Genomic DNA, 27,309 nt, shown 5'->3' on the forward strand with positions numbered 1-27,309 from the left:
ACATCAAGCACACCCAAAAACTTACACTGCAAGGAAGCAGACTGGGTCAGTCACCCCTGTTTATGTTGACGGCATGCACCCCGAGGAAGAAGGCTTGTTCGGGCGACACGTTTCATGTTACTGGTACCCTGGTTCAGGTGTCACTGTTCATGTTACCGGCATGCACTGCGAGGAAGAAGGCTGGTTCGGGCGACACGTTTCATGTTACTGGTACCCTGGTTCAGGGTGCCAATGTTCATGTTACAGGCATGCACTGCGAGGAAGTAGGCTGGTTCAGGCGACACGTTTCATGTTACCGGCACCCACTGTGAGGAAGTAGGCTGGTTCAGGGTGCCCTTGTTCATATTACCGGCATGCACTGCGAGGAAGTAGGCTGGTTCAAGTGTCAATGTTCATGTTACCGGCATGCACTGCAAGGAAGTAGGCTGGTTCAAGTGTCAATGTTCATGTTACTGGCATGCACTGCGAGGAAGTAGGCTGGTTCAAGTGTCAATGTTCATGTTACCAGCATGCACTGCAAGGAAGTAGGCTGGTTCAAGTGCCCTTGTTCATGTTACCGGCATGCACTGCGAGGAAGTAGGCTGGTTCAAGTGTCAATGTTCATGTTACCGGCATGCACTGCAAGGAAGTAGGCTGGTTCAAGTGTCAATGTTCAAGTTACCGGCTTGCACTGTGAGGAAGTAGGCTGGTTCAAGTGCCACTGTTCATGTTACTGGTACCCACTGTGAGGAAGTAGGCTGGTTCAAGTGTCAATGTTCAAGTTACCGGCATGCACTGCGAGGAAGTAGGCTGGTTCAGATGCCACTGTTCATGTTGCCGGTACCCACTGTGAGGAAGTAGGCTGGTTCAGGGTGCCCTTGTTTATGTTACAGGCATGCACTGCGAGGAAGTAGGCTGGTTCAAGTGTCAATGTTCATGTTACCAGCATGCACTGCAAGGAAGTAGGCTGGTTCAAGTGCCCTTGTTCATGTTACCGGAATGTACTGCGAGGAAGTAGGCTGGTTCAAGTGTCAATGTTCATGTTACCGGCATGCACTGCAAGGAAGTAGGCTGGTTCAAGTGTCAATGTTCAAGTTACCGGCTTGCACTGTGAGGAAGTAGGCTGGTTCAAGTGCCACTGTTCATGTTACTGGTACCCATTGTGAGGAAGTAGGCTGGCTCAAGTGTCAATGTTCACGTTACCGGCATGCACAGCGAGGAAGTAGACTGGTTCAAGTGTCAATGTTCAAGTTACCGGCTTGCACTGTGAGGAAGTAGGCTGGTTCAAGTGCCACTGTTCATGTTACTGGTACCCACTGTGAGGAAGTAGGCTGGTTCAAGTGTCAATGTTCAAGTTACCGGCATGCACTGCGAGGAAGTAGGCTGGTTCAGGTGCCACTGTTCATGTTGCCGGTACCCACTGTGAGGAAGTAGGCTGGTTCAGGGTGCCCTTGTTTATGTTACAGGCATGCACTGCGAGGAAGTAGGCTGGTTCAAGTGTCAATGTTCATGTTACTGGCATGCACTGCGAGGAAGTAGGCTGGTTCAAGTGCCACTGTTCATGTTACCACTACCCACTGTGAGGAAGTAGGCTGGTTCAGGTGCCACTGTTCATGTTACTGGTACCCACTGTGAGGAAGTAGGCTGGTTCAGGGTGCCCTTGTTTATGTTACAGGCATGCACTGCGAGGAAGTAGGCTGGTTCAAGTGTCAATGTTCATGTTACTGGCATGCACTGCGAGGAAGTAGGCTGGTTCAAGTGCCACTGTTCATGTTACCACTACCCACTGTGAGGATTAGGCTGGTTCAGGTGCCACTGTTCATGTTACTGGTACCCACTGTGAGGAAGTAGGCTGGTTCAGGGTGCCCATGTTCATGTTACAGGCATGCACTGCGAGGAAGTAGGCTGGTTCAGGTGCCACTGTTCATGTTACCACTACCCACTGTGAGGAAGTAGGCTGGTTCAGGGTGCCCCTGTTCATGTTACTGGCATGAACTGCGAGGAAGTAGGCTGGTTCAAGTGTCAATGTTCATGTTACTGGCATGCACTGCGAGGAAGTAGGCTGGTTCAAGTGTCAATGTTCATGTTACCGGCATGCACTGCGAGGAAGTAGGCTGGTTCAGGTGTCAATGTTCATGTTACCAATACCCACTGTGAGGAAGTAGGCTGGTTCAAGTGTCAATGTTCATGTTACCACTACCCATTGTGAGGAAGTAGGCTGGTTCAAGTGTCAATGTTTCAAGTTACCGGCATGCACTCCGAGGAAGTAGACTGGTTCAAGTGCCACTGTTCATGTTACCACTACCCACTGTGAGGAAGTAGGCTGGTTCAGGTGCCACTGTTCATGTTACTGGCATGCACTGCGAGGAAGTAGGCTGGTTCAAGTGTCAATGTTCATGTTACTGGCATGCACTGCGAGGAAGTAGGCTGGTTCAAGTGTCAATGTTCAAGTTACCGGCATGCACTGTGAGGAAGTAGGCTGGTTCAGGTGTCAATGTTCATGTTACCACTACCCACTGTGAGGAAGTAGGCTGGTTCAAGTGTCAATGTTCAAGTTACCGGCATGCACTGCGAGGAAGTAGACTGGTTCAAGTGCCACTGTTCATGTTACTGGTACCCACTGTGAGGAAGTAGGCTGGTTCAGGGTGCCCTTGTTTATGTTACAGGCATGCACTGCGAGGAAGTAGGCTGGTTCAAGTGTCAATGTTCATGTTACTGGCATGCACTGCGAGGAAGAAGGCTGGTTCAAGTGCCACTGTTCATGTTACCACTACCCACTGTGAGGAAGTAGGCTGGTTCAGGTGCCACTGTTCATGTTACTGGTACCCACTGTGAGGAAGTAGGCTGGTTCAGGGTGCCCTTGTTCATGTTACTGGCATGCACTGCGAGGAAGTAGGCTGGTTCAAGTGTCAATGTTCATGTTACTGGCATGCACTGCGAGGAAGTAGGCTGGTTCAGGGTGCCCTTGTTCATGTTACCGGCATGCACTGCGAGGAAGTAGGCTGGTTCAGGGTGCCCTTGTTCATGTTACAGGCATGCACTGCGAGGAAGAAGGCTGGTTCAAGTGTCAATGTTCATGTTACTGGCATGCACTGTGAGGAAGTAGGCTGGTTCAAGTGCCACTGTTCATGTTACCACTACCCACTGTGAGGAAGTAGGCTGGTTCAAGTGCCACTGTTCATGTTACCACTACCCACTGTGAGGAAGTAGGCTGGTTCAGGTGCCACTGTTCATGTTACTGGTACCCACTGTGAGGAAGTAGGCTGGTTCAGGGTGCCCCTGTTCATGTTACTGGTACCCACTGTGAGGAAGTAGGCTGGTTCAGGGTGCCCTTGTTCATGTTACTGGTACCCACTGTGAGGAAGTAGGCTGGTTCAGGGTGCCCTTGTTCATGTTACCACTACCCACTGTGAGGAAGTAGGCTGGTTCAGGGTGCCCCTGTTCATGTTACCACTACCCACTGCGAGGAAGTAGGCTGGTTCAGGTGCCACTGTTCATGTTACCGTCATGCACTGCGAGGAAGTAGGCTGGTTCAAGTGTCAATGTTCATGTTACTGGCATTCACTGCGAGGAAGTAGGCTGGTTCAAGTGCCACTGTTCATGTTACCACTACCCACTGTGAGGAAGTAGGCTGGTTCAGGGTGCCCCTGTTCATGTTACTGGTACCCACTGTGAGGAAGTAGGCTGGTTCAGGTGCCACTGTTCATGTTACCGGCATGCACTGTGAGGAAGTAGGCTGGTTCAGGTGCCACTGCTCATGTTACCACTACCCACTGTGAGGAAGTAGGCTGGTTCAGGGTGCCCCTGTTCATGTTACCACTACCCACTGCGAGGAAGTAGGCTGGTTCAGGTGCCACTGTTCATGTTACCGTCACGCACTGCGAGGAAGTAGGCTGTGAGAAAGTAGGCTGGTTCAAGTGCCACTGTTCATGTTACCACTACCCACTGCGAGGAAGTAGGCTGGTTTAGGTGTCAATGTTCATGTTACCGTCATGCACTGTGAGGAAGTAGGCTGGTTCAGGTGCCACTGTTCATGTTACTGGTACCCACTGTGAGGAAGTAGGCTGGTTCAGGTGCCACTGTTCATGTTACTGGTATCCACTGTGAGGAAGTAGGCTGGTTCAGGGTGCCCTTGTTCATGTTACCGGCATGCACTGTGAGGAAGTAGGCTGGTTCAGGTGCCATTGTTCATGTTACTGGTATCCACTGCGAGGAAGTAGGCTGGTTCAAGTGCCACTGTTCATGTTACCGGCATGCACTGCGAGGAAGTAGGCTGGTTCAAGTGCCACTGTTCATGTTACCAATACCCACTGCGAGGAAGTAGGCTGGTTCAGGTGCCACTGTTCATGTTACCAATACCCACTGCGAGGAAGTAGGCTGGTTCAGGTGCCACTTGTAAAATGTGTTTTCACAACAGTTCACCATATACCTTGTCCAAGTTCCTTTGTCACCCGGTATACATCTCAATTAGGTAATTATGGTAATGGTTCTCAGACAACCCTGCGTAGATGTTTTTGTAGAATATGTAAATGGTTTCCAAGTTATGCTCTTGCTAAGGAAACATTCGTCAAACTCCCAAATGATCAAAAGACACCAGTTAACCACTAGATCTATTTATATGCCAAGCTTGGCAGAAATATTTACGGTTTTCAAGATCCGCTCCCGAAACGAGGACTACCACCATTTTCAGTCCAAGTCAAAGTCGTTGCCAGGGAAACTCTAAAATAGGTTTTTCAAAAATCCCAAACCATCAAAGGCACCAGTTTACCACTAGAACACTGACGAGTTTGGTGAAGAAATATTGTACGGTTTTCTAAAATAGGTTTTTCAAAAATCCCAAACCATCAAAGGCACCAGTTTACCACTTGACCACTGACGAGTTTGGTGAAGAAATATTGTACGGTTTTCAAGATCTGCTCCGGAAACGAGGACTACAGCCATTTTTAGTCTAAGTCAAAGTCGTTGCCAGGGAAACTTGAAAAATAATCTTTTAAAAAATCCCAAACTATCAAAAGGGACCAGTTCACCACTAGACCTATCTATGTGCCAAGTTTGGTTAAGATATCTCTAATGGTTTTTGTGTTCTGCTCCGGAAACGAAACGTGACAGACAGATGGAAGGATGGAAGGACAACAGACTTCGTGAAGTATATAAATAAGGGGAATACTTTGATTCCCTATATTTTTTAACCCAACAGTATGCAAGTATCCCAGGGTAGGACAGAGGGTTGGATCTACTGCATATCCCCATTTGCAATTGAGTGGGCAGGCCAGAACACGGACTCAACAAGACTGCCACTTTGTCTTCAACCCAGGGTGTGTCAATTTCACATGTCCCGTAATACATCACCACTATGGCTGATTACAGGTAACGTTGGGTCTGAAATTACGTTGCAACAAGAGTTTCTCGAACTGTAGTTCCCCTCACAATATGTAGTAATGCAATTACTCAAAAGAAAGAAAGAACAAACAGAACTTGTCTTTGGTCACAATATGTTTTTGGTACCACTTGGGGGGTTGGGCAAAGTGTCTTATATACCAAACATTACACATTAATGTGTTAAACATGATTTTATGTGATAGCAATGTTAATTTCACAGCTTTTAACATTGATAGCCACTTTCAGTTAGAGCCCTGCTGCTGTGTGATAGGGTTGGCCTCATAGCTAGTTGAAACAACATCTGCAAGCAGGATCTTCACACAGCTCTTTCTCTCTGTCAAGAAAAAGCAGTTAATGCATTAAGGAGTAATGCAGGATAAGTAAACACTCGACAGGTTTTCTGCAGGCCAATTCGCTGAACGAAGGTCGTAATAAGCGACAATGGCAGGAGGGACAAATGAATGTCAGAGTCGACGGACGGTGAGGGATCTATCATCTGTCTTGAGGCGTGAGGACATGGAATGACCCAATGTCTTAGCATTGCCTGCATCAAGGGAAGACGCCAAAGTTGGAAACAAAGTCCCATGCTATTTAAAGCTGGACGACGTGATGGCAGGGTTTGGGCAGTGAATCCTTAATGGTGACCTCATCCAAAGCCTGCTGCAACAGCACAAGAATCCCGGTGACCAAATGATGAACAGGGATTGTGTAAGATGGCATTGTAATCTTGGGATTGAAGAAGCATTTCGCAGAAGGCAGTGGGACAGGATCCTTAAGTTTAAGGACATTCATGATCCACAGGATCCGATCCTTAGAGGTGGAGAGTGGCTGCTCCTCAACCTTAGAGGTAGCAACACTAGGCGCTGAAGCGCAAGAGGCGGCCCTCGGTGAAGATCACACACGCCTGGGAACCCTGTCAGGAGATGATGAACATGTTCTTGAATGACGAGGAGGAGAACAAACAGCCCGAGATGCCTGATAAGGCGTTGCAGGTGACGACTGAAGTAGGAAGGGTACCCTAAAGAGACCAGAGTGGTGAGTTTAGAACCGAATTGACTTCCATGTCAATATGACCATCCTGAGGAGAGGTCACCAGTGGTTGTCTGACCCAAGACAAGGACAACAATGGCCAAGGGTTACGAGAGGGGTTTGAAGTCTCGAGCTGTAGTTGTTGGTGAGCCTTTTTTTGAGTTTAGCCAGGTAAGAAAAGGTGGGAGGATAAGTGGGCACAATCAGAGCATCGCTGGTCCAAGAAGCAGTTGACCCAGCAGTCAGGGCAGGGACCCCTACGTGGGGATCATGAGCCGAATTCTTCCCATGGCAGTCAACGCACTTTTGAAGAGGGCGTAGAAGGTCATCGTCAACACCAACACTGTCTCCGAAATGACCACATTGTCCATAATATCTCAAGTTTTAAACAGAAAAAGAGAATAAGAAAGGACAATATAACAAACATAAAACGAAACGCAACCGTTCACTTAAAACGAGGGAGGTAAAAACACATGAAATGGAAACCAAAACGGAGCTTTCGTGTGGCGAAAGGTTTTTAACAATGGCAGGGAAAGAACATGTATGAGGAAGGTAAGCAGCCGTTATATGATATATTTACTGAAAAGAAATGTCTAGGGACCCGCGGATTAGGGCTGGGATAGGTAACTCGGGTATCCGGGTTGGGTGGGTACTGAGTAGGACCCGGGTACCCACAGGACTACCGGGACCCATGGTTAGTCATGTGATATATTGTTTAATGACTAAACTTATCTAGAAATCTATAATTACACTACAAGTCATTAATGTTTGTTTTTCTTTCTGAATATGCACCCATTCCTTCAGATTTTTCATATGGTTGAATAAAGATGTAACTTAAGTCAACTTCAGTGTATGCATGACCAGATTGTGTAATACATGAATCTAAATACGTTTGGCCAGGGCTATGCTAAAAAAGTTCCCAATCAGCCATTTAGAGACATCTCCTGAGACCTAGAGTGGGTCTCCGGGTAGGGTCGGGTAATGGGGGGCGGGTACCCGGGTAGTAAATTTGGACTCGCCCCAGCCGTACCGCAGAAACATGTGCATAGGAAGATATTCAATTCCAACCGAAATGACAAACAAATCCAATTGTAAATGTGGAATGGAAGCAAACACGTCCGTTTACTACAGGCGATGTAGGAAAAAGTGGTGAGTACAGGAGGGTGCTGGGAGCGAGGTGGTCGGAGGGTGTGTTCTGGTGATTATTGTCTTCACAATGTTCCACACTGTTATATAATCGAAGCAAGAAGGAATATTGCAAACTGTTGTGGTGGGATAAGTTAAATAATTTATTCATTTCACAGCAACCACATGCCTACAACGTAACGTGTACAAACTTTAGAAAGTCTGTCTCACAAATTTATTGACACCGAAATATGTTTCTAATTCTTAGTGTTAATTTTTAATTGGTCACATGTAACATTTTCATCGCGAACACAGCAAGAGTATTTAGGATCACAAATCACACACAGAATACAGAATAATATTGACAATATACTTCCAAAATGGCTTACAGTCTTACTAACAGGCTTACAGTCGTTCTCAAATAATTATCAATAAACAAAACAGTTATCAAAAAGGTGTGGCACAAAATGGTTAATTGTAAAGGTAAGTCTTACCTGAATTGTCTCAGTCATTGAGACTGATTAAATATGGATCGTGTTAATGTGTCTAAATCTGTAACTGGGCATTTTACTAAATTACTACTGATCTTCCTCCAAATACATTACAAACCCTAACTAAGAATAACCAACGAATGAGATGCTAATTGTTAAACTGATGACAACTGATACTGGTTGTTTTTGCTGTTGTCTGGCTAGTCTAGGTTGGCCGTACTTGCGACTCACTCAGTCACTGGTCACGACAATATTTTTGCAAATTGTGGGATAAGCAAGACAGCCTATTTAACTCAACTAGCCAAATTAGGGAATGGGCTAATGCTTGAAGATGGTCCTTAGCCTGTGACACTAGGGCAAATATTTCTATCTTTTATCCCCTTACTGCTGAGTACAAATGCTTTTGCCAGTGGTAAAGGGGGAGCCAAGCCAGATTCTCCAGGTGGATCTTTTTCTTCAGTTACTTGCTCCTCTGCAGACTCCTGAGTGTCACAACAAGACGGCTCAACTTACCATCTGGGTGAGGAGTGTCACAACAAGACGGCTCAACTTACCATCTGGGTGAGGAGTGTCACAACAAGACGGCTCAACTTACCATCTGGGTGAGGAGTGTCACAACAAGACGGCTCAACTTACCATCTGGGTGAGGAGTGCTGCTCAACTTACCATCTGGGTGAGGAGTGTCACAACAAGACGGCTCAACTTACCATCTGGGTGAGGAGTGTCACAACAAGACGGCTCAACTTACCATCTGGGTAAGGAGGGCTGCTCAACTTACCATCTGGGTGAGGAGTGCTGCTCAACTTACCATCTGGGTGAGGAGTGTCACAACAAGACGGCTCAACTTACCATCTGGGTGAGGAGTGTCACAACAAGACGGCTCAACTTACCATCTGGGTGAGGAGTGTCACAACAAGACGGCTCAACTTACCATCTGGGTGAGGAGCGTCACAACAAGACGGCTCAACTTACCATCTGGGTGAGGAGTGTCACAACAAGACGGCTCAACGTACCATCTGGCTGAGGAGTGTCACAACAAGACGGCTCAACTTTCCATCTGGGTGAGGAGTGTCACAACAAGACGGCTCAACTTTCCATCTGGGTGAGGAGGGCTCACAACAAGACGGCTCAACGTACCATCTGGGTGAGGAGTGTCACAACAAGACGGCTCAACTTACCATCTGGGTGAGGAGGGCTCACAACAAGACGGCTCAACGTACCATCTGGGTGAGGAGTGTCACAACAAGACGGCTCAACTTACCATCTGGGTGAGGAGTGCTGCTCAACTTTCCATCTGGCTGAGGAGTGTCACAACAAGACGGCTCAACTTACCATCTGGGTGAGGAGGGCTCACAACAAGACGGCTCAACTTACCATCTGGGTGAGGAGCGTCACAACAAGACGGCTCAACTTTCCATCTGGGTGAGGAGGGCTCACAACAAGACGGCTCAACGTACCATCTGGGTGAGGAGTGTCACAACAAGACGGCTCAACTTACCATCTGGGTGAGGAGGGCTCACAACAAGACGGCTCAACGTACCATCTGGGTGAGGAGTGTCACAACAAGACGGCTCAACTTACCATCTGGGTGAGGAGTGCTGCTCAACTTTCCATCTGGGTGAGGAGTGTCACAACAAGACGGCTCAACTTACCATCTGGGTGAGGAGGGCTCACAACAAGACGGCTCAACTTACCATCTGGGTGAGGAGTGTCACAACAAGACGGCTCAACTTTCCATCTGGGTGAGGAGGGCTCACAACAAGACGGCTCAACGTACCATCTGGGTGAGGAGTGTCACAACAAGACGGCTCAACTTACCATCTGGGTGAGGAGGGCTCACAACAAGACGGCTCAACGTACCATCTGGGTGAGGAGTGTCACAACAAGACGGCTCAACTTACCATCTGGGTGAGGAGTGCTGCTCAACTTTCCATCTGGGTGAGGAGTGTCACAACAAGACGGCTCAACTTACCATCTGGGTGAGGAGGGCTCACAACAAGACGGCTCAACTTACCATCTGGGTGAGGAGTGTCACAACAAGACGGCTCAACTTTCCATCTGGGTGAGGAGGGCTCACAACAAGACGGCTCAACGTACCATCTGGGTGAGGAGTGTCACAACAAGACGGCTCAACTTACCATCTGGGTGAGGAGGGCTCACAACAAGACGGCTCAACGTACCATCTGGGTGAGGAGTGTCACAACAAGACGGCTCAACTTTCCATCTGGGTGAGGAGTGCTGCTCAACTTTCCATCTGGGTGAGGAGTGTCACAACAAGACGGCTCAACTTACCCAGATGGTAAGTTGAGCCGTCTTGTTGTGACACTCCTCACCCAGATGGTACGTTGAGCCGTCTTGTTGTGACACTCCTCACCCAGATGGTAAGTTGAGCCGTCTTGTTGTGAGCCCTCCTCACTCCTGGGTGAGGAGGGCTCACAACAAGACGGCTCAACTTTCCATCTGGGTGAGGAGGGCTCACAACAAGACGGCTCAACGTACCATCTGGGTGAGGAGTGTCACAACAAGACGGCTCAACTTACCATCTGGGTGAGGAGGGCTCACAACAAGACGGCTCAACGTACCATCTGGGTGAGGAGTGTCACAACAAGACGGCTCAACTTACCATCTGGGTGAGGAGTGCTGCTCAACTTTCCATCTGGGTGAGGAGTGTCACAACAAGACGGCTCAACTTACCATCTGGGTGAGGAGTGTCACAACAAGACGGCTCAACGTACCATCTGGGTGAGGAGCGCTGCTCAACTTTCCATCTGGGTGAGGAGTGTCACAACAAGACGGCTCAACTTACCATCTGGGTGAGGAGTGTCACAACAAGACGGCTCAACTTTCCATCTGGGTGAGGAGTGTCACAACAAGACGGCTCAACGTACCATCTGGGTGAGGAGTGTCACAACAAGACGGCTCAACTTACCATCTGGGTGAGGAGGGCTCACAACAAGACGGCTCAACTTACCATCTGGGTGAGGAGTGTCACAACAAGACGGCTCAACGTACCATCTGGGTGAGGAGTGTCACAACAAGACGGCTCAACTTACCATCTGGGTGAGGAGGGCTCACAACAAGACGGCTCAACTTACCATCTGGGTGAGGAGTGTCACAACAAGACGGCTCAACTTACCATCTGGGTGAGGAGTGTCACAACAAGACGGCTCAACTTACCATCTGGGTGAGGAGTGTCACAACAAGACGGCTCAACTTACCATCTGGGTGAGGAGGGCTCACAACAAGACGGCTCAACTTACCATCTGGGTGAGGAGTGTCACAACAAGACGGCTCAACTTACCATCTGGGTGAGGAGGGCTCACAACAAGACGGCTCAACTTACCATCTGGGTGAGGAGTGTCACAACAAGACGGCTCAACTTACCATCTGGGTGAGGAGTGTCACAACAAGACGGCTCAACTTTCCATCTGGGTGAGGAGTGTCACAACAAGACAGCTCAACTTTCCATCTGGGTGAGAAGGGCTCACAACAAGACGGCTCAACGTACCATCTGGGTGAGGAGTGTCACAACAAGACGGCTCAACTTACCATCTGGGTGAGGAGGGCTCACAACAAGACGGCTCAACTTACCATCTGGGTGAGGAGTGTCACAACAAGACGGCTCAACTTACCATCTGGGTGAGGAGTGTCACAACAAGACGGCTCAACTTTCCATCTGGGTGAGGAGTGTCACAACAAGACGGCTCAACTTACCATCTGGGTGAGGAGGGCTCACACTGCCTAGTTACAGGATACATGGTATTGTGCTAATGGTGCAGGAGACTTGATGTGAGCTTACTTGTTTTTCTTGCCCTTGGACACCAGGTCTTCAATGTCCACGACAGAGCCCAAAATCTGACGGGCTTCACTAGTTTTCTTCATATCTGAAAGAAAGCCAGGCAGATGAGACATCACACACACTACCATCTGTCTTCATCCCTCAGGCTTTTCCCTTGCTTGCTGTTTTCCATTTTCAACCAAAACTGTTTTATCCTTTACTTGAAGCATTCCCATTTGCATAGGAACATCTGAGAAGTGGGGACAATGACAGTGACAGGTATTACTGAATGGGGGATGCTGTATACTCACCATCCAGCACGTTGTAGTAGTGACATCGCCTTGCCTGCACCTTGGCTCTGCACATATGCACCTACAGAACACAACAAACAGGGGGAAACATGTCAGTAGTAGAAACATCATCAGAATGTGTCGCTAAAGATTATGAGCACACCTGGGACATGACACTTCACACATTAACTGATCATGAGTAAACATCACATGTATTCTTCATTAACCGAGGTGGACAGGGGACAGGCTATTCTAGACAAACCAAAGAGAAGAAGGACAGAGGTCAGGCTATTGTAGACAAACTAAAGAGAAGAAGGACAGGGGACAGGCTATTCTAGACAAACCAAAGAGAAGAAGGACAGAGGTCAGGCTATTGTAGACTAACCAAAGAGAAGAAGGACAGAGGTCAGGCTATTCTAGACTAACCAAAGAGAAGAAGGACAGAGGTCAGACTATTGTAGACGAACCAAAGAGAAAATGGGCAGAGGTCAGGCTATTCTAGACAAACTAAAGAGAAGAAGGACAGAGGTCAGGCTATTCTAGACTAACCAAGGAGAAGAAGGACAGAGGTCAGGCTATTCTAGACAAACCAAAGAGAAGGACACAGGTCAGGCTATTGTAGCCAAACCAAAGTGAAGAAGGATAGAGGTCAGGCTATTTTAGACAAACCAAAGAGAAGAAGGACCAAGGTCAGGCTATTGTAGACGAACCAAAGAGAAGGACACAGGTCAGGCTATTGTAGCCAAACTAAAGAGAAGAAGGATAGAGGTCAGGCTATTCTAGACTAACCAAAGAGAAGAAGGACCAAGGTCAGGCTATTGTAGACGAACCAAAGAGAAGAAGGACAGAGGTCAGGCTATTCTAGACAAACTAAAGAGAAGAAGGACAGAGGTCAAGCTATTCTAGACTAACCAAAGAGAAGAAGGACAGAGGTCAGGCTATTGTAGACCAACCAAAGAGAAGGACAGAGGTCAGGCTATTCTAGACAAACAAAAGAGAAGAAGGACAGAGGTCAGGCTATTCTAGACTAACCAAAGAGAAGAAGGACAAAGGTCAGGCTATTCTAGCAGACCAAAGAGAAGAAGGACAGAGGACAGGATACTCTAGACAAACCAAAGGGAAGAAGGACAGAGGTCAGGCTACTCTAGACAAACCAAAGAGAAGGAGGACAGAGGTCAGGCTATTGTAGACTAACCAAAGAGAAGAAGGACAGAGGTCAGGCTATTGTAGACAAACCAAAGAGAAGAAGGACAGAGGTCAGGCTATTCTAGACTAACCAAAGAGAAGAAGGACAGAGGTCAGGCTATTCTAGACTAACCAAAGAGAAGGAGGACAGAGGTCAGGCTATTGTAGACTAACCAAAGAGAAGAAGGACAGAGGTCAGGCTATTGTAGACAAACCAAAGAGAAGAAGGATAGAGGTCAGGCTATTCTAGACTAACCAAAGAGAAGAAGGACAGAGGTCAGGCTATTCTAGACTAACCAAAGAGAAGGACAGAGGTCAGGCTATTGTAGACAAACAAAAGAGAAGAAGGACAGAGGTCAGGCTATTCTAGACTAACCAAAGAGAAGAAGGACAAAGGTCAGGCTATTCTAGACAAACCAAAGAGAAGAAGGACAGAGGACAGGATACTCTAGACAAACCAAAGGGAAGAAGGACAGAGGTCAGGCTACTCTAGACAAACCAAAGAGAAGGAGGACAGAGGTCAGGCTATTGTAGACTAACCAAAGAGAAGAAGGACAGAGGTCAGGCTATTGTAGACAAACCAAAGAGAAGAAGGACAGAGGTCAGGCTATTCTAGACTAACCAAAGAGAAGTAGGACAGAGGTCAGGCTATTCTAGACTAACCAAAGAGAAGAAGGACAGAGGACAGGCTATCCTAGACACACTAAAGAGAAGAAGGACAGAGGTCAGGCTATTGTAGACAAACTAAAGAGAAGAAGGACAGAGGTCCGGCTATTCTAGACTAACCAAAGAGAAGAAGGACAGAGGTCAGGCTATTGTAGACCAACCAAAGAGAAGGACACAGGTCAGGCTATTGTAGACAAACCAAAGAGAAGAAGGACAGAGGTCAGGCTATTGTAGACAAACCAAAGAGAAGAAGGACAGAGGTCAGGCTATTCTAGACTAACCAAAGAGAAGAAGGACAGAGGTCAGGCTATTCTAGACAAACCAAAGAGAAGAAGGACAGAGGTCAGGCTATTCTAGACTAACCAAAGAGAAGAAGGACAGAGGTCAGGCTATTCTAGACTAACCAAAGAGAAGAAGGACAGAGGTCAGGCTATTCTAGACTAACCAAAGAGAAGAAGGACAGAGGTCAGGCTATTCTAGACAAACCAAAGGGAAGGACAGAGGTCAGGCTGTTGTTGACTAACCTATGAGAAAATGGACAGAGGCCTGGCTATTGTAGTCTAACCAAAGAGAAGAAGGACAGAGGTCAGGCTCACCTATGAAAAATTGGACAGAGGCTATTTAAGATAGGTTTTTCTATGGATCCATGGTTACCTTAGATGTGTTGTTTGTTTCCTTGCTGACTTTCTCATCAATACACAGCTGCTCCCTGGATCCCAGGACACAGGAGTTGACACTGTAACACATAACCACAGCACACTTTACAGGTGCTCCCTGGTCCCTAGGTGTCACTGTAACACACAACCACAGCACACTTTACAGGTGCTCCCTGGTCCCTAGGTGTCACTGTAACACACAACCACAGCACACTTCACAGGTGCTCCCTGGTCCCTAGGTGACACTGTAACACACAACCACAGCACACTTCACAGGTGCTCCCTGGACCCTAGGTGACACTGTAACACACAACCACAGCACACTTTACAGGTGCTCCCTGGTCCCTAGGTGTCACTGTAACACACAACCACAGCACACTTCACAGGTGCTCCCTGGACCCTAGGTGACACTGTAACACACAACCACAGCACACTTTACAGGTGCTCCCTGGTCCCTAGGTGTCACTGTAACACACAACCACAGCACACTTCACAGGTGCTCCCTGGACCCTAGGTGACACTGTAACACACAACCACAGCACACTTCACAGGTGCTCCCTGGACCCTAGGTGACACTGTAACACACAACCACAGCACACTTTACAGGTGCTCCCTGGCCCCTAGGTGTCACTGTAACACACAACCACAGCACACTTCACAGGTGCTCCCTGGATCCCAGGACACAGGAGTTGACACTGTAAAACACAACCACAGCACACTTCACAGGTGCTCCCTGGACCCTAGGTGACACTGTAACACACAACCACAGCACACTTCACAGGTGCTCCCTGGACCCTAGGTGACACTGTAACACACAACCACGGCACACTTCACAGGTGTTCCCTGGACCCTAGGTGACACTGTAACACACAACCACAGCACACTTCACAGGTGCTCCCTGGTCCCTAGGTGACACTGTAACACACAACCACAGCACACTTCACAGGTGCTCCCTGGACCCTAGGTGACACTGTAACACACAACCACAGCACACTTCACAGGTGCTCCCTGGACCCTAGGTGACACTGTAACACACAACCACAGCACACTTCACAGGTGTTCCCTGGACCCTACATGACACTGTAACACACAACCACAGCACACTTCACAGGTGCTCCCTGGACCCTAGGTGACACTGTAACACACAACCACAGCACACTTCACAGGTGCTCCCTGGACCCTAGGTGACACTGTAACACACAACCACAGCACACTTCACAGGTGCTCCCTGGACCCTACATGACACTGTAACACATAACCACAGCACACTTCACAGGTGTTCCCTGGACCCTAAATGACACTGTAACACACAACCACAGCACACTTCACAGGTGCTCCCTGGACCCTAGGTGACACTGTAACACACAACCACAGCACACTTCACAGGTGCTCCCTGGACCCTAGGTGACACTGTAACACACAACCACAGCACACTTCACAGGTGTTCCCTAGACCCCAGGATACCAAAGCTGACACTGCAACCCAGATAACAACAATTGACAGCCTTCCCTTGATATCACAATAAGAGAGTAAATGAGTGAACTTTGTTTGAAGTCACAGTTAGCAGGCCTGTTGGTAATCTGGTATGTGTCAAGCAAACCAGTGGTTACTGCAAGGGCAAGGACAACCCATAAACAGCCACATCACACACTGTCACCCCCATCCAACTACTGCAATGCTATGGAGACCTACGTGTTGTATGTCGTCCTCTTCAGCTCCTGAACAGCCTGAGACAGCTGAGAATGTGTCCTGGACGCATAGATGATCTTCGGAACCACTTGTATAAGGGACATTGTTTAAATAGCAATCTGTCAGTATTCAAGTCGAGTCATGGCAAAAAGTTGACACAATCAGTGAATTCTTGAATTACACTTGAATATGTTACTATCACACTAAGATGAAATTATTTTGAACACATTTACTAAATGAGCACAGGGTAATTTCTTCAATTCTATTGACACATTCATAAATACTGATCAACAGAAATAAATAAAATATCTTTTAAATCAATACATGCAGCTCAAATGTTTGTCACACTAATGTTACATGCTTTAACAAAAACAAAAGTCTTCATATTTATACACACCATACTCATTGGTACCCCATGAAGAACCAGACGATTGCTGGAGTTTGGACGAGATTTTTTTCATTAAGTCATCTTGAAGGTTTTCCTTGTCACCAAATAATGATGCCACACCCATCTGCTTGTTGAGGTCAACTTGAGCCTTACGACCTTGAAGCCATGCCAGAGAAGAACACAACAGACAGAGTGTTTTGCCTGTTCCTGTGGGACTCTCCAGAATTCCATGTTTCTCCTGGAACAATCATGGCCATCAACACATTCAACAAAAGACAGAAATATTTCCAAATATAGACTCAAACATAGGTTTAATAATTTGAGCTAATATGATGTCATCAAATGGAGAAACATACACTTCAAAGTTCAGTTCCCTCAGTCCAACAATTTCTGGGAAAATTTCTAATTCTAATATGCATTTTGAGAAAATACAAGAGTATTACAGACAAATATGAATCACAAAATTAACTAAACAATACCAAATTTCATTACATTTTGCAGACATTTTGAAAATGAGACTCAAACCTCTCAAACAAATTCATGTGACAAATATCAAGTGGTTTCTTCGGAGATTATACTTAGTGTGATGAAATGCATTTTGAGAGAATTTAAGAGCATGGTTGAAGTTCAAAGGTGAAATATAGGTAAAAGAATGAAATTTTGCTAACAGAGGATCACATATGTTGAGACCCACTAGTAACTACACACAGACCACATTTCATTACATTTTGCATAAGAACTGCAGAGTAATGGTCATAAATAGCTTTTTCAATATAGCTCATGGTGGCCATGTTGAAAATCTGATTCAACATAATAGCAAAAGTAGTGTTTTGTACATTTGTGCATCCATAAATCAATTGTCTCAGCATCAGCTTAAAAGTGGTGAGATGCTTACCCTCTGAAGACATTCAATGACTTTTTCCATAAAAGCCTTCTGGCATTCATATGGTTCAAAGGGAAAGTCAATTGACACCCCTCGCACACTTAACTGTGTCATTCTTGTTGTCTCAAGTCTGTAACAAAACAATAAACACACAGAGTACAAACACATCAATCCATCCATTGTGGACTCCACATCTACAATATTTACAATAATTACAACATGTCATGAAGCATGTGAACAAGATGCATTTACATTTTAAACTTCAGCAGATCATGGTACCATATTTTAGGTCCATAGTGCCCATTCTTTTTTCCAACTGTGTGAAGAGTAAGATGCACATAATACGCTATGACAATGTGCTTAGATTATTTTTCTCAACTAGCACTGGGCGTTGCCACCATTAGACAATTTCGGTGTAATGCCACAGTAGGCCTATGTAACACACTGCCTGGCCTAGGAACTTTGTTCAGCACAATTTGTTTCTTTCTTTCTTTATATGACATACTTAAAGAAAAAATGATTATCGTTGAAGCACATAAGTGTTTGGTGTAAGCACCTAGCCCTTACTTCTGGAATTAAAATATTCATGCCTGAGGAACAGATAATCTTGTTCTTCTGAGATGAGGACTTCTCTTATATTACCCATTGTAATTAAGAGAGACAATGGTGAAAACAAGATAAAATCTCAACCATGCAAAGAAAATTCAGTGAAGCCTGCATATAATTCTGATGATATGACATTGATCTGTGACATCATGAACACTGATTGATGAGAATATCATATCATACTGCTTTCACCAAGACCGGTGTGTCAATGGCTTCCACTAACCAATAACTACCTGTGAAGAAAGGGTTAGAACAGATCTTGAGCAACCAATACATGTCGTAAGAGGCGACGATGCTTGTTGTTAAGGGCTACTCACAAGATTGGGTGGTCAGGTTCACTGACTTGGTTAATGCATGTCATTGTATCCCAAATGCATGGATTGATGCTCTATCATATAGCTGGAATATTGCTGAGTGCGGTGTTAAACCATAAACACACACTGATGAATGAGCATTAAGTATCACCACACATGTGCAAAACACTTCTGCTGTCATGAGTCTTAATTTACTACATGGGTAACCAATCCTGAATTACCCGACACTACCCACTTACCTGCTGTAGGTCTCAAGAGTTATGTACAAAATATCTGATTGGGAATTGTTTAACCGGAGCCCTAGCAAAATGTATTTAGTTACATGTATAAAACGATCTGGTCATGCATACATTGAAATTGACTGAAACATATAAAAGTCAGAAGGAATGCATGCAGTCAGAAAGAAATGTCGACATTTGTGACTTGTAGTGTAACCATGGAGTTATAGAATCTACAATATTGTCATTAAACCATATATCATGAGACTAGCCACAGGTCAGGGTGGTTCTGTTGGTACCCCGGTCCTTTTCAGCACTCACTCGACCAAGTACCCATCACAGCCCTACTTTCTACCCTATGGGTGATGTTATTTTCTTTCTGTTCATGTTCTTAGGCTCCAATATCTGATATTTATTCTTATTTTGTTCCTGGATTTCATGTGAATGATTAGGGACGGTCAAAAATCATTACAGTGTGGGGTGAGTCAGAGGTTTTTGATGCACATATAGAAAATAAGGACCCTCGCCATGTCCTTGTACATTTTTTAAAGGCCATCCCCGAAAAGTCAAAATGCAAAAGCACTTTAAATTTTATTATTAAATATCCATTAATCATGACCCTCCCCAAATGTTTATATATTCTGACTTTCTATTTGAAAATGTCATATTTTTTGGTGTGACGAAATATTGTAAATACTCAATCGATGGCTTGATTTTAAGATAAAGTTGTCTTTTATAAGTGATAGAGATGTTTTACGGCTGTCCTTGTGGCTAGCGAGAAAACTGTTTCTAAACGTCAGAAAACCCGTAACACGTACAGGGGATGTTAAAACAAATTAATAGTTAATAATGCGGAGGGCATCAATAGTTGGCAGTTGCTGCACCTCATCTTTTACTGCTTGTGGCAAAACTGACAATCGACTGCTCAACTTGCAGCCTGTAAAACAATCTACGGCTTGCACAGTATCCAACCACATCTGACAGTGACACTGAACAGCGAATTATAGTGAATGACACAAGATTTCCCGCGAAAATTGGAAAATGATTATGATAATATTTGTGTCAACGTGACCAATATTTGTACATTTGGTATGCAGCTGGTATGGTATCATTAACGAGAAGTTTGGTAGAAGGGGCAATCTCACCAAAATTACTTCGGTGATTTTCATATCAGTTAAAACGATTCGGGCAACATTAATTGTGTTGCATTCAAAATGTAAACACATGTGGCGGCCATTTTTGAACATGACCTCAGGTCTAATCTTATTATATCCGGTTCAACTCAAAAGACCAATGAAATACGCGAAAAATAACCTGCGAGCCAATCAATAAACCGTTCATAATCCCAACAGCCAATCGTTTCTACCAGAAGTGACGTCACATATAAGTAGCGCGGAGTTTAGTTGAAACACTCTGTGAGGTCGTTACCGTTTTATCTTGAGGTTTGTTCGTTTTTTCTTCTCAACGGGTTGTCCTGTTTAGATACTGTTTTCTTTACTTTGATGTAGAAAGTACCTGTGAGGCACACATACTGACAATTTTGTGGTTTTGTGTATATTCAAACAACTGCAGTTCATTCGTGACCATCTGTGTTCATCTTCTCATTTACCGTTTCAAAATTCAGAAAGTATTTACTCAGGATCAAGCACAGCGATTTTGGATTAATTTTATTTATGTACGTATAAACCTTTTCATACAGTAGAGACCTTTTTACTGTAAATCACTGGTACACTGACAGATAAACAGCTTGTCAAAACCAGCTTCTGACAATACCTATTTTATTTTGATAGGCCACTGTTTGTCACTGCTAAAATAGACAGGAAAACAATAATAATGTACCAAAACATAAAATTTGCAAGGTTACCTTGGTTACGGATGTGTCAATAGGTAAGACTTGCGCCCGTATCTCACCTTCAAAAGTTGTATATGTATGCATTGCCGCTCAATCTTGTTAGGTATAGGGTATATATTTTTTAGGGGAGATACGGAGGGAAGTCTTCCCACCCTGTCAAAATTAGACAAAATCATGAATGGTTCCTCTTGCCACTGGAATCTTGCAAAATCACTAAATTTGTTTTGAAGCTCAGTTTTGCGCTCTGGCTGGCTGATCTAACTCTATGTTACCAGCTTGAAGCTGGGCAATGGAGTTAATTTGCATGATTAACCATTAGTAATGTTTATCTAGTGATAGCACTCAGTTATTTACATTGTTGTGTGCACACGTGCAGTTGTGACATTTTCACATAAGGTGAAATTTATTAAAAAATTAAGGATGTACCTCTGATTAGTTAAGAATTGACATGAATATTAAGAAGTCTTGTCCTGCTTGTGTCAGCGAAAACCATGCTCTAGATTTCACATAGATCAACTTCGAACATCGCTGTTATCTTGGTCTCAGATTGCACTTCATTCGCAAAAAATCAACCAGATTGAATGTTTACCATTCCCTGGTAATTGATCGTCGGTTCAGAAGAGCAGTAGGAACTGACACTCTGTCCAGTCAGGGCTCTTTGAGTATATATAAACTCTGTAAAGGTGTTTTGTCATAATCGTAAGCATGTTTATTCTGCTGTCGTCAATTACACATGCAGAGGGTTTACATACCACTGTCTCATTCTATCATTCTCCAGACTTGTGAGGTAGTCTAGTGGTTAAGGCATTCGCTCATCACACTGAAGACCCAGGTTCGATTCTCCACATGGGCACAACGTGTGAAGCCCATTTCTGGTGTACCCAATCGTGATATTGCTGGAATATTGCTAAAAGTGGCGTAAAACCATATTCACTCACTCACTCACTACTGCTAAACAAAGATTTGAGGACATTCCCATAACAGGTCACGTCAGAATGACCTTTTGCAAACTTTGACCGACCAATGAAATGACTAACAAAAAGTCGATATTAGCCAATCAAAATCAGAACTTTCTCCAGCTATGCGGCACTAGTTTTAAACTGGCAGCTTCTAGTCCAGACTGCGCTTGAAAAATATGTTGACAAAATCTGAAAACAAAAGAACATTCTGGATTGTCTTATATACTCTGCAAAAAAGAAATGCAAAATTAGTAAAATTGTAAATATCTAACCATGCTTACAGTGTTGTCTACATCCAAAAAAAAAGGAATTGGTCATCTCTCCATGGATTGGGATTGATTTGTGTGGAAAGAATGAGGCACTGCAGAAATGAAAATATGGAGAAACTGCAAAAACAACTTTGTGAGAGCATAGCGCCAAAACACAGCAACATGACATGCATGTGCAACATTACTTGTTGGGCTATAAAAACTTTGGGTTTTATTTGCATGCCATCACAATCTTACAGCAAGTGAACAGCGAAAACAAGCCACCATTGACAGAATCCAATGCAAAGACGCCATCTCCTGACTGCACATAGGAGACTCATCTTCAGCTGTAGCCAGGTTTTTCGCTTAGCAACGAACACCATTGCAAGACTGGAACCGTTATCAGACACATAGGAAAACATGTGACCGTCCCAGATCCTGTTGAACATGTATCACAACCAGAGCACAGGACAGATTCATACGTCTACAGCCACCTCTACAAGAGCAATACCAGGATTGTGCATGATATCAGCCCAGGCAGTGGGGAACCATTTACGCGCTGAAGGTATTCGCACAAGACGACCAGTTCTTGGTGTCATTTTGACGGACCTGCATCATTGACTGTGACATAAAGTTCACTCTGTATGGCCACAACCGCGATGGACACCAGTTTGGTTTAAGTGACAAGTCACGTTTTATTCTTTGCCATTCGGATGGTAGACATGTTTACAGACATCACAGGGAACCTTATGCACGAAACTGCATACAGAAAGTGGACAGATTTCGGAGGTGGGCAGCCATCTCCAATACTTGTAGAACAGATTTGGTGATGTTCTGGGGAATTTAACAGCACAACGTTACACAGATGAGATTCTTCATCCTTTCACTTCCTTCCCATTATGCAATAAGTGAACGTCACTTTCCAATAAGACAACACCCGACCTCACACGGCAAGACTGACGACAGAATTATTCAGGAATCCCAACATCCAGGTCCAGCTATGGACTTCCAGGTCTCCAGATGTTTTTGTATGCACTGGATCAACAACTGTGAGCAAGTCAGCAACAACCACAGAACACCTGACAGTTGGCATAAGCTCTGCGGGCAGAGTGGATAAACATTCCCCTGGCCATAATTCGGAGACGATGCCAGTCTCTTTTGGACTCTAATGGGTGGACATACAAGATATTGAGAACGGATGATCTTTGCCTTGAAAATGTACAGTTCCATGTGTGCCATGTGGAACCTGGGTCAATGACAATGATGATCATCAGATGCATGCCAATTTTGAACAATCCATTACAATCTGTTGATAATTTATATGGTCTATTAAATTTACATCTAAAGTCACTTTTGGGTTTCTATTTTTGGCAGAGTATAATACATGTATAATGTCAAGATTGTATGGCAGTATTTCCCACGGAATATGCAACTGTTATGGCCAAATGTTAATCCCATTGAAGCGAGATCACCTTATATGACCGGTGTGGTCTGGCTAGTAGCAGAAGCCACCGAATTGTATATGCCGTAACTGTCATACGGAATACACCATGTTAACCTTTTCAAGTTTCAAGGTTTGCATGATTAGAAAACACATTCTGACTGCCACTTTCCTGATCTCGTAAGCTATGCTCTGATTGGTAAGATGAAAGGTTCTGATATGACCCATAATGGGATGTCCTACAGTGGTAGGAGGTACAGGCAAAGACAGCACAAGAGGGGTTGTCTCATGATAATTTTACTCGCAATCTGACTTCCTCGTGGCACAGTCCTCGTTGGAATGCTTGTTTCTGCTGATGGTCACAACTATAGGTGGGACTGTTGCTTGCTGAATTCCCATCACAAGACCAGTATCTTGACTATCTTGTTGACAACTTTGGTAACGCAACACTGCCATGTCTCTACAGTTGCCCGAACAAGGGATTCATTTACTAGTTTTTCAACATCCTGCAATTTAAATGTTGTGTTAAATCGTCAAATATCACCTTTGACGACCCCCCACATCAACTCTGTTGGTTTCAGATCGCAGTGGTAAAGGGGCATTGTAAAATAGCGTTACCTTGACCTTTGTAGTTGTCAACCATTTACACAGGCTCTGATTTGTTAGATTTTATAATTTCATAGAGTTGTGGTTTTGTGGCCCTGGAAGGAAAGGTCATATTCATCCGTTGCAGCCACATCACCATATCTCCTCTTCCTCAGATGTCATCATATTCCAATAGTATGGTTCGATGCTCATGATGTCAGTCACTGGATTGTCTGGTTCAGACTTGATTATTTACAGACCATCATCATATTGCTGAGTGTGGCCATAAACAACAAATATGATCCTGTTCATGGTGATGACAGTACTTAAGATTGAACTATTTAACATTTGACATGTTTTCAACATGTTGTTGGTTTTACCAGTTAGGATAGATAATATCAATTGACTTTGTCTGAAGTCCAAAAGGTCAGCCAAGACACTGAAAGATGTTAAACATGTTTTTTAGAACGAAGGCGCTGCTAGACAGACTAATGGAAAATATGTGGTGTGAAGCAGTGATGTCTTTTTAATGGTGGCAATTTTCAGATGACTCCCATGCTACATCAAACATGAATGTCTCAGCACTGTGACTTGTCACTGCCAGAGGATTGCAATTGCCGGTATAAGGTCATTGCAACCTGTATCTGCATTTAATTGTGGAAACAAATACATTTTTTAACATTGGTTTCGCTGCAAAAGTTAGAGCTTTGGAACGCTTTATTTTTAGCCATCTCATTTTGGATCTTGAAGTCAAGTATCAAATTGAGCAGATTGTTATTTCGATGTTGCCTTCAATTAATTGTGTTGGGAGCATGGTACAATCCCTAAACCTTGCTATTTGTTAGGCTCCCACTCACAGCCGCCCATCTTGCTTGGTGCCATCAGCACTGTTGTGACAAATCAATACTTGCAATATTCTGCACGTTCACTGAAGCCCCCAGCTACAACACAGGAATCTATTAGGCAAGAATGTGTTTTATCTTGCTCTCTGGCCGGTACCAGATAACCTTGCAGCTTCCATGACAAGCAAATGAGTCACTGCCTGGATGCAAGTCCTCGTCATCATCCAAATGGAGGCTGCTGCTGAAAACTTGCATTGATTTTCATTGATAATGGCCATGCACTGGAATTTGCATACTTGCATCACTGTCTAAAGACAATTAGGACCAATGTGATGTTAGAACTTAATAGAAAGGGGGCAAAATTTTGGAAGGAAAATCATGTTCAGCCTTTAAACTTGCATGTGAATACATTATTAATGATGCTGCCAGCAGAGGGTTCCACTGCAGCTTTTCTCTGGTAGATACATTAAAGAATTATTATAATGATTCCAGTCTGACACAACCGATGAGAACTGTTGACTCATTTGGTGATCGCTTCAGTTGGATGACCAGTCTCACATCCTGTACATAGATCCCAAGGACTGCCAATGTTTGATTATCAGTCCTGAAAACCCAGGTACATCTTTTCACAGACGATAACTGTATCTACCCCGGGGAAAAGGTTTTCCAGATTTTGTGAAATGTTTAAGAATGATCTCACCGTGGACATAATGTTTCATGCATGGTTGTTACAATGTATTTGTATGCAGAACAACAGAACTTGCTGGTCTTTCACGGATTTCACATTTCATTTCAGATCCTCTCTGTGCCTTTGGTAGTGTTTTGTAGCTTGGCCAAGAACATCCAGCCTACATCATGTCAACAGGTGAGACTTGCTTTTGTGTAGTACCATTCTCTCCAAACTGATTATTTATGTCTAGACTAAGGGATGGATTGTCTAGCCATCCAATGTGGACTATTTTTAATGAAATTGAAATATATGCATCACGTTTTGTCATCTGAGGCTTGATCCGTGTGAAAATGATATTCAATTTTGATATTTGTGTTTGAATTTGAATGTGATGATCTGTTTGAAATGTCAGAACATCCGTGAGATAACACCGCATCATGATTTTTTTTATAGCATAGTACTAGTAGATACTGTTGATAAGTTCCCTACTTTCAATGTCCAGTTCTTTGACAATTTTCAAGAATAGACAAGCTTCACATCCACACTGTATCCTGGTGGTAAAATGTATTATGTTTATCAAAGATTTAGTTTTAATGATGTTACATTTGCACACAAAATTGATTAATTTTATTGATTGTACTGACATTACCAATTTGATGACTATTGTAAAAAAAAATGTAATTATTTGAGCTATAATCATCATGATTTCTTTAAATTTTATCATGTTCATTGAAGGCTAAGTATGGTTTTTGAGACGGTGATAGTGTGTCTTGATGGACAATGTCAGTGTGACTCATGGCCACCATTGATCTGCCCCAGTGCTTCATTATACAACACTCAAGTATTGCAGCACTCCTAGTCCTACCAGCATATACAGCTACACTTGTGTCAACAATCACACAGTCATGGTGTCTCATCATATGGCAGCATTGATTTCTTTTCAGTGATGTTGTTTTTCATTCGACTGTAACTGATGACATCAGGTTAAATAATAATGCCATCAATAATGTAGTACACTTGTACAAGTTTCCTCCTGCCGAGCCCTGGGGATTCCTTTCACACCTGGATGTGTTGAGATGCATTAGATGTTCACTCAGCTGATAACGGATACAAATTGGGTTCTTTTTTATTTTTCACAGATATTCGTTTACAGTTCACATGACAGTGAAGGGTGTGCAATGTGACTGGACTTGTTTTTTAAGCTTTTCTGCCAAATAATTGGGGTTTTTTTTATAATTTTTGTAGCGATTAAAATCAATGCATAGGAAAGAAATAGTGATTGCAAGGATTTTTCCTGATATTCATTTCCAAGTCTGCGGCATATGTTGGTATGGTATGATGTGGTATTTCACTCATAACAGGACCAATAGAGAGGGAGAGCCTTCAATGCTTAGGTTAACATTATTGCCTTGAATGCAGTGATAAAAATCTTCAGATGTAGGTAAAAAGAACTTTTCTACGAATCCAATTTTGAACAAAATATTAATTTTTTTTGGCCAGTTTGCCTTTCAAGGGCACTGAGTTTGGGATCCTCGATAAATCCCTGGATTAACATTCTCACCATGTCATGCTGGGATGAAAAACAACATGAAGGACAGGAAGTCCGACAAAGTTCCCCCTACTCAACATCAGTGTATAAATTAGTTTACAAAATTCACTGGCCAGGAGGGCTTGTTAACAAAAAAAACACCATTTTGCAAGCCCTCATCATATTGTACTAGTACTGCTTAATGGAGGGTGCCATTTGCAACATGTATTAAAATAGTCTTGAGAATATTACACTAAACACAGGACAAACTGGCAAGCTGCTTGGTACCCATACATCTTTGTGATACTTGTGGTGGTTCTTTCACACACATAGCTAATAACGCACATGCATATTAGTCACAATCAGTGTACAGAGGTATTCAACTTTCTGACAAACTATGAAATGAAAAAAATGACGAGGCTTTGACATTAAATGACGCCTTAACTGACTTGATGATTCATAGAAAATACTAGAAATAAATAAGTATTGAGTCTATGTTTTACATTGT

At 44.1% G+C, this 27,309-nt stretch overlaps 2 protein-coding genes across 8 annotated transcripts in view; one reads left to right on the top strand and one right to left on the bottom strand.

The window, feature by feature from the left end:
• Window positions 1-19,924, bottom strand: part of LOC124111924 (regulator of telomere elongation helicase 1-like) — a 177,053-nt gene extending 157,129 nt beyond the window's left edge. The window contains exons 1-7 of the mRNA XM_048399831.1: window positions 19,822-19,924; window positions 17,551-17,668; window positions 16,665-16,893; window positions 16,271-16,355; window positions 14,577-14,658; window positions 12,093-12,153; window positions 11,803-11,887 (exon numbers count right to left, since the gene is read on the bottom strand). Of these exons, the coding sequence (XP_048255788.1) occupies window positions 11,803-11,887; window positions 12,093-12,153; window positions 14,577-14,658; window positions 16,271-16,355; window positions 16,665-16,893; window positions 17,551-17,652 (644 nt within the window). The 5' untranslated portion in view covers window positions 17,653-17,668; window positions 19,822-19,924. The remainder of the gene's footprint in view (window positions 1-11,802; window positions 11,888-12,092; window positions 12,154-14,576; window positions 14,659-16,270; window positions 16,356-16,664; window positions 16,894-17,550; window positions 17,669-19,821) is intronic.
• Window positions 19,925-20,020: 96 nt separating this feature from the next.
• The window catches only part of LOC124111876 (stathmin-like), a 44,545-nt gene continuing 37,256 nt past the window's right edge, over window positions 20,021-27,309 (top strand). For 3 of the 7 annotated variants that reach the window (XM_046471745.2, XM_046471751.2, XM_046471750.2), the window contains exons 1-2: window positions 25,063-25,219; window positions 25,400-25,468. In XM_046471745.2, the coding sequence (XP_046327701.1) occupies window positions 25,459-25,468 (10 nt within the window). In that variant the 5' untranslated portion in view covers window positions 25,063-25,219; window positions 25,400-25,458. Of the gene's footprint in view, window positions 20,119-25,062; window positions 25,220-25,399; window positions 25,469-27,309 lie in introns of those variants that run through there. The other 4 variants (XM_046471747.2, XM_046471749.2, XM_046471748.2 and 1 more) reach the window with 2 other exon arrangements.

The sequence above is a fragment of the Haliotis rufescens genome, unplaced genomic scaffold, assembly GCF_023055435.1.
Source record: "Haliotis rufescens isolate VD_foot unplaced genomic scaffold, xgHalRufe1.0.p SCAF_2, whole genome shotgun sequence".
Lineage (NCBI taxonomy): Eukaryota > Metazoa > Mollusca > Gastropoda > Lepetellida > Haliotidae > Haliotis > Haliotis rufescens.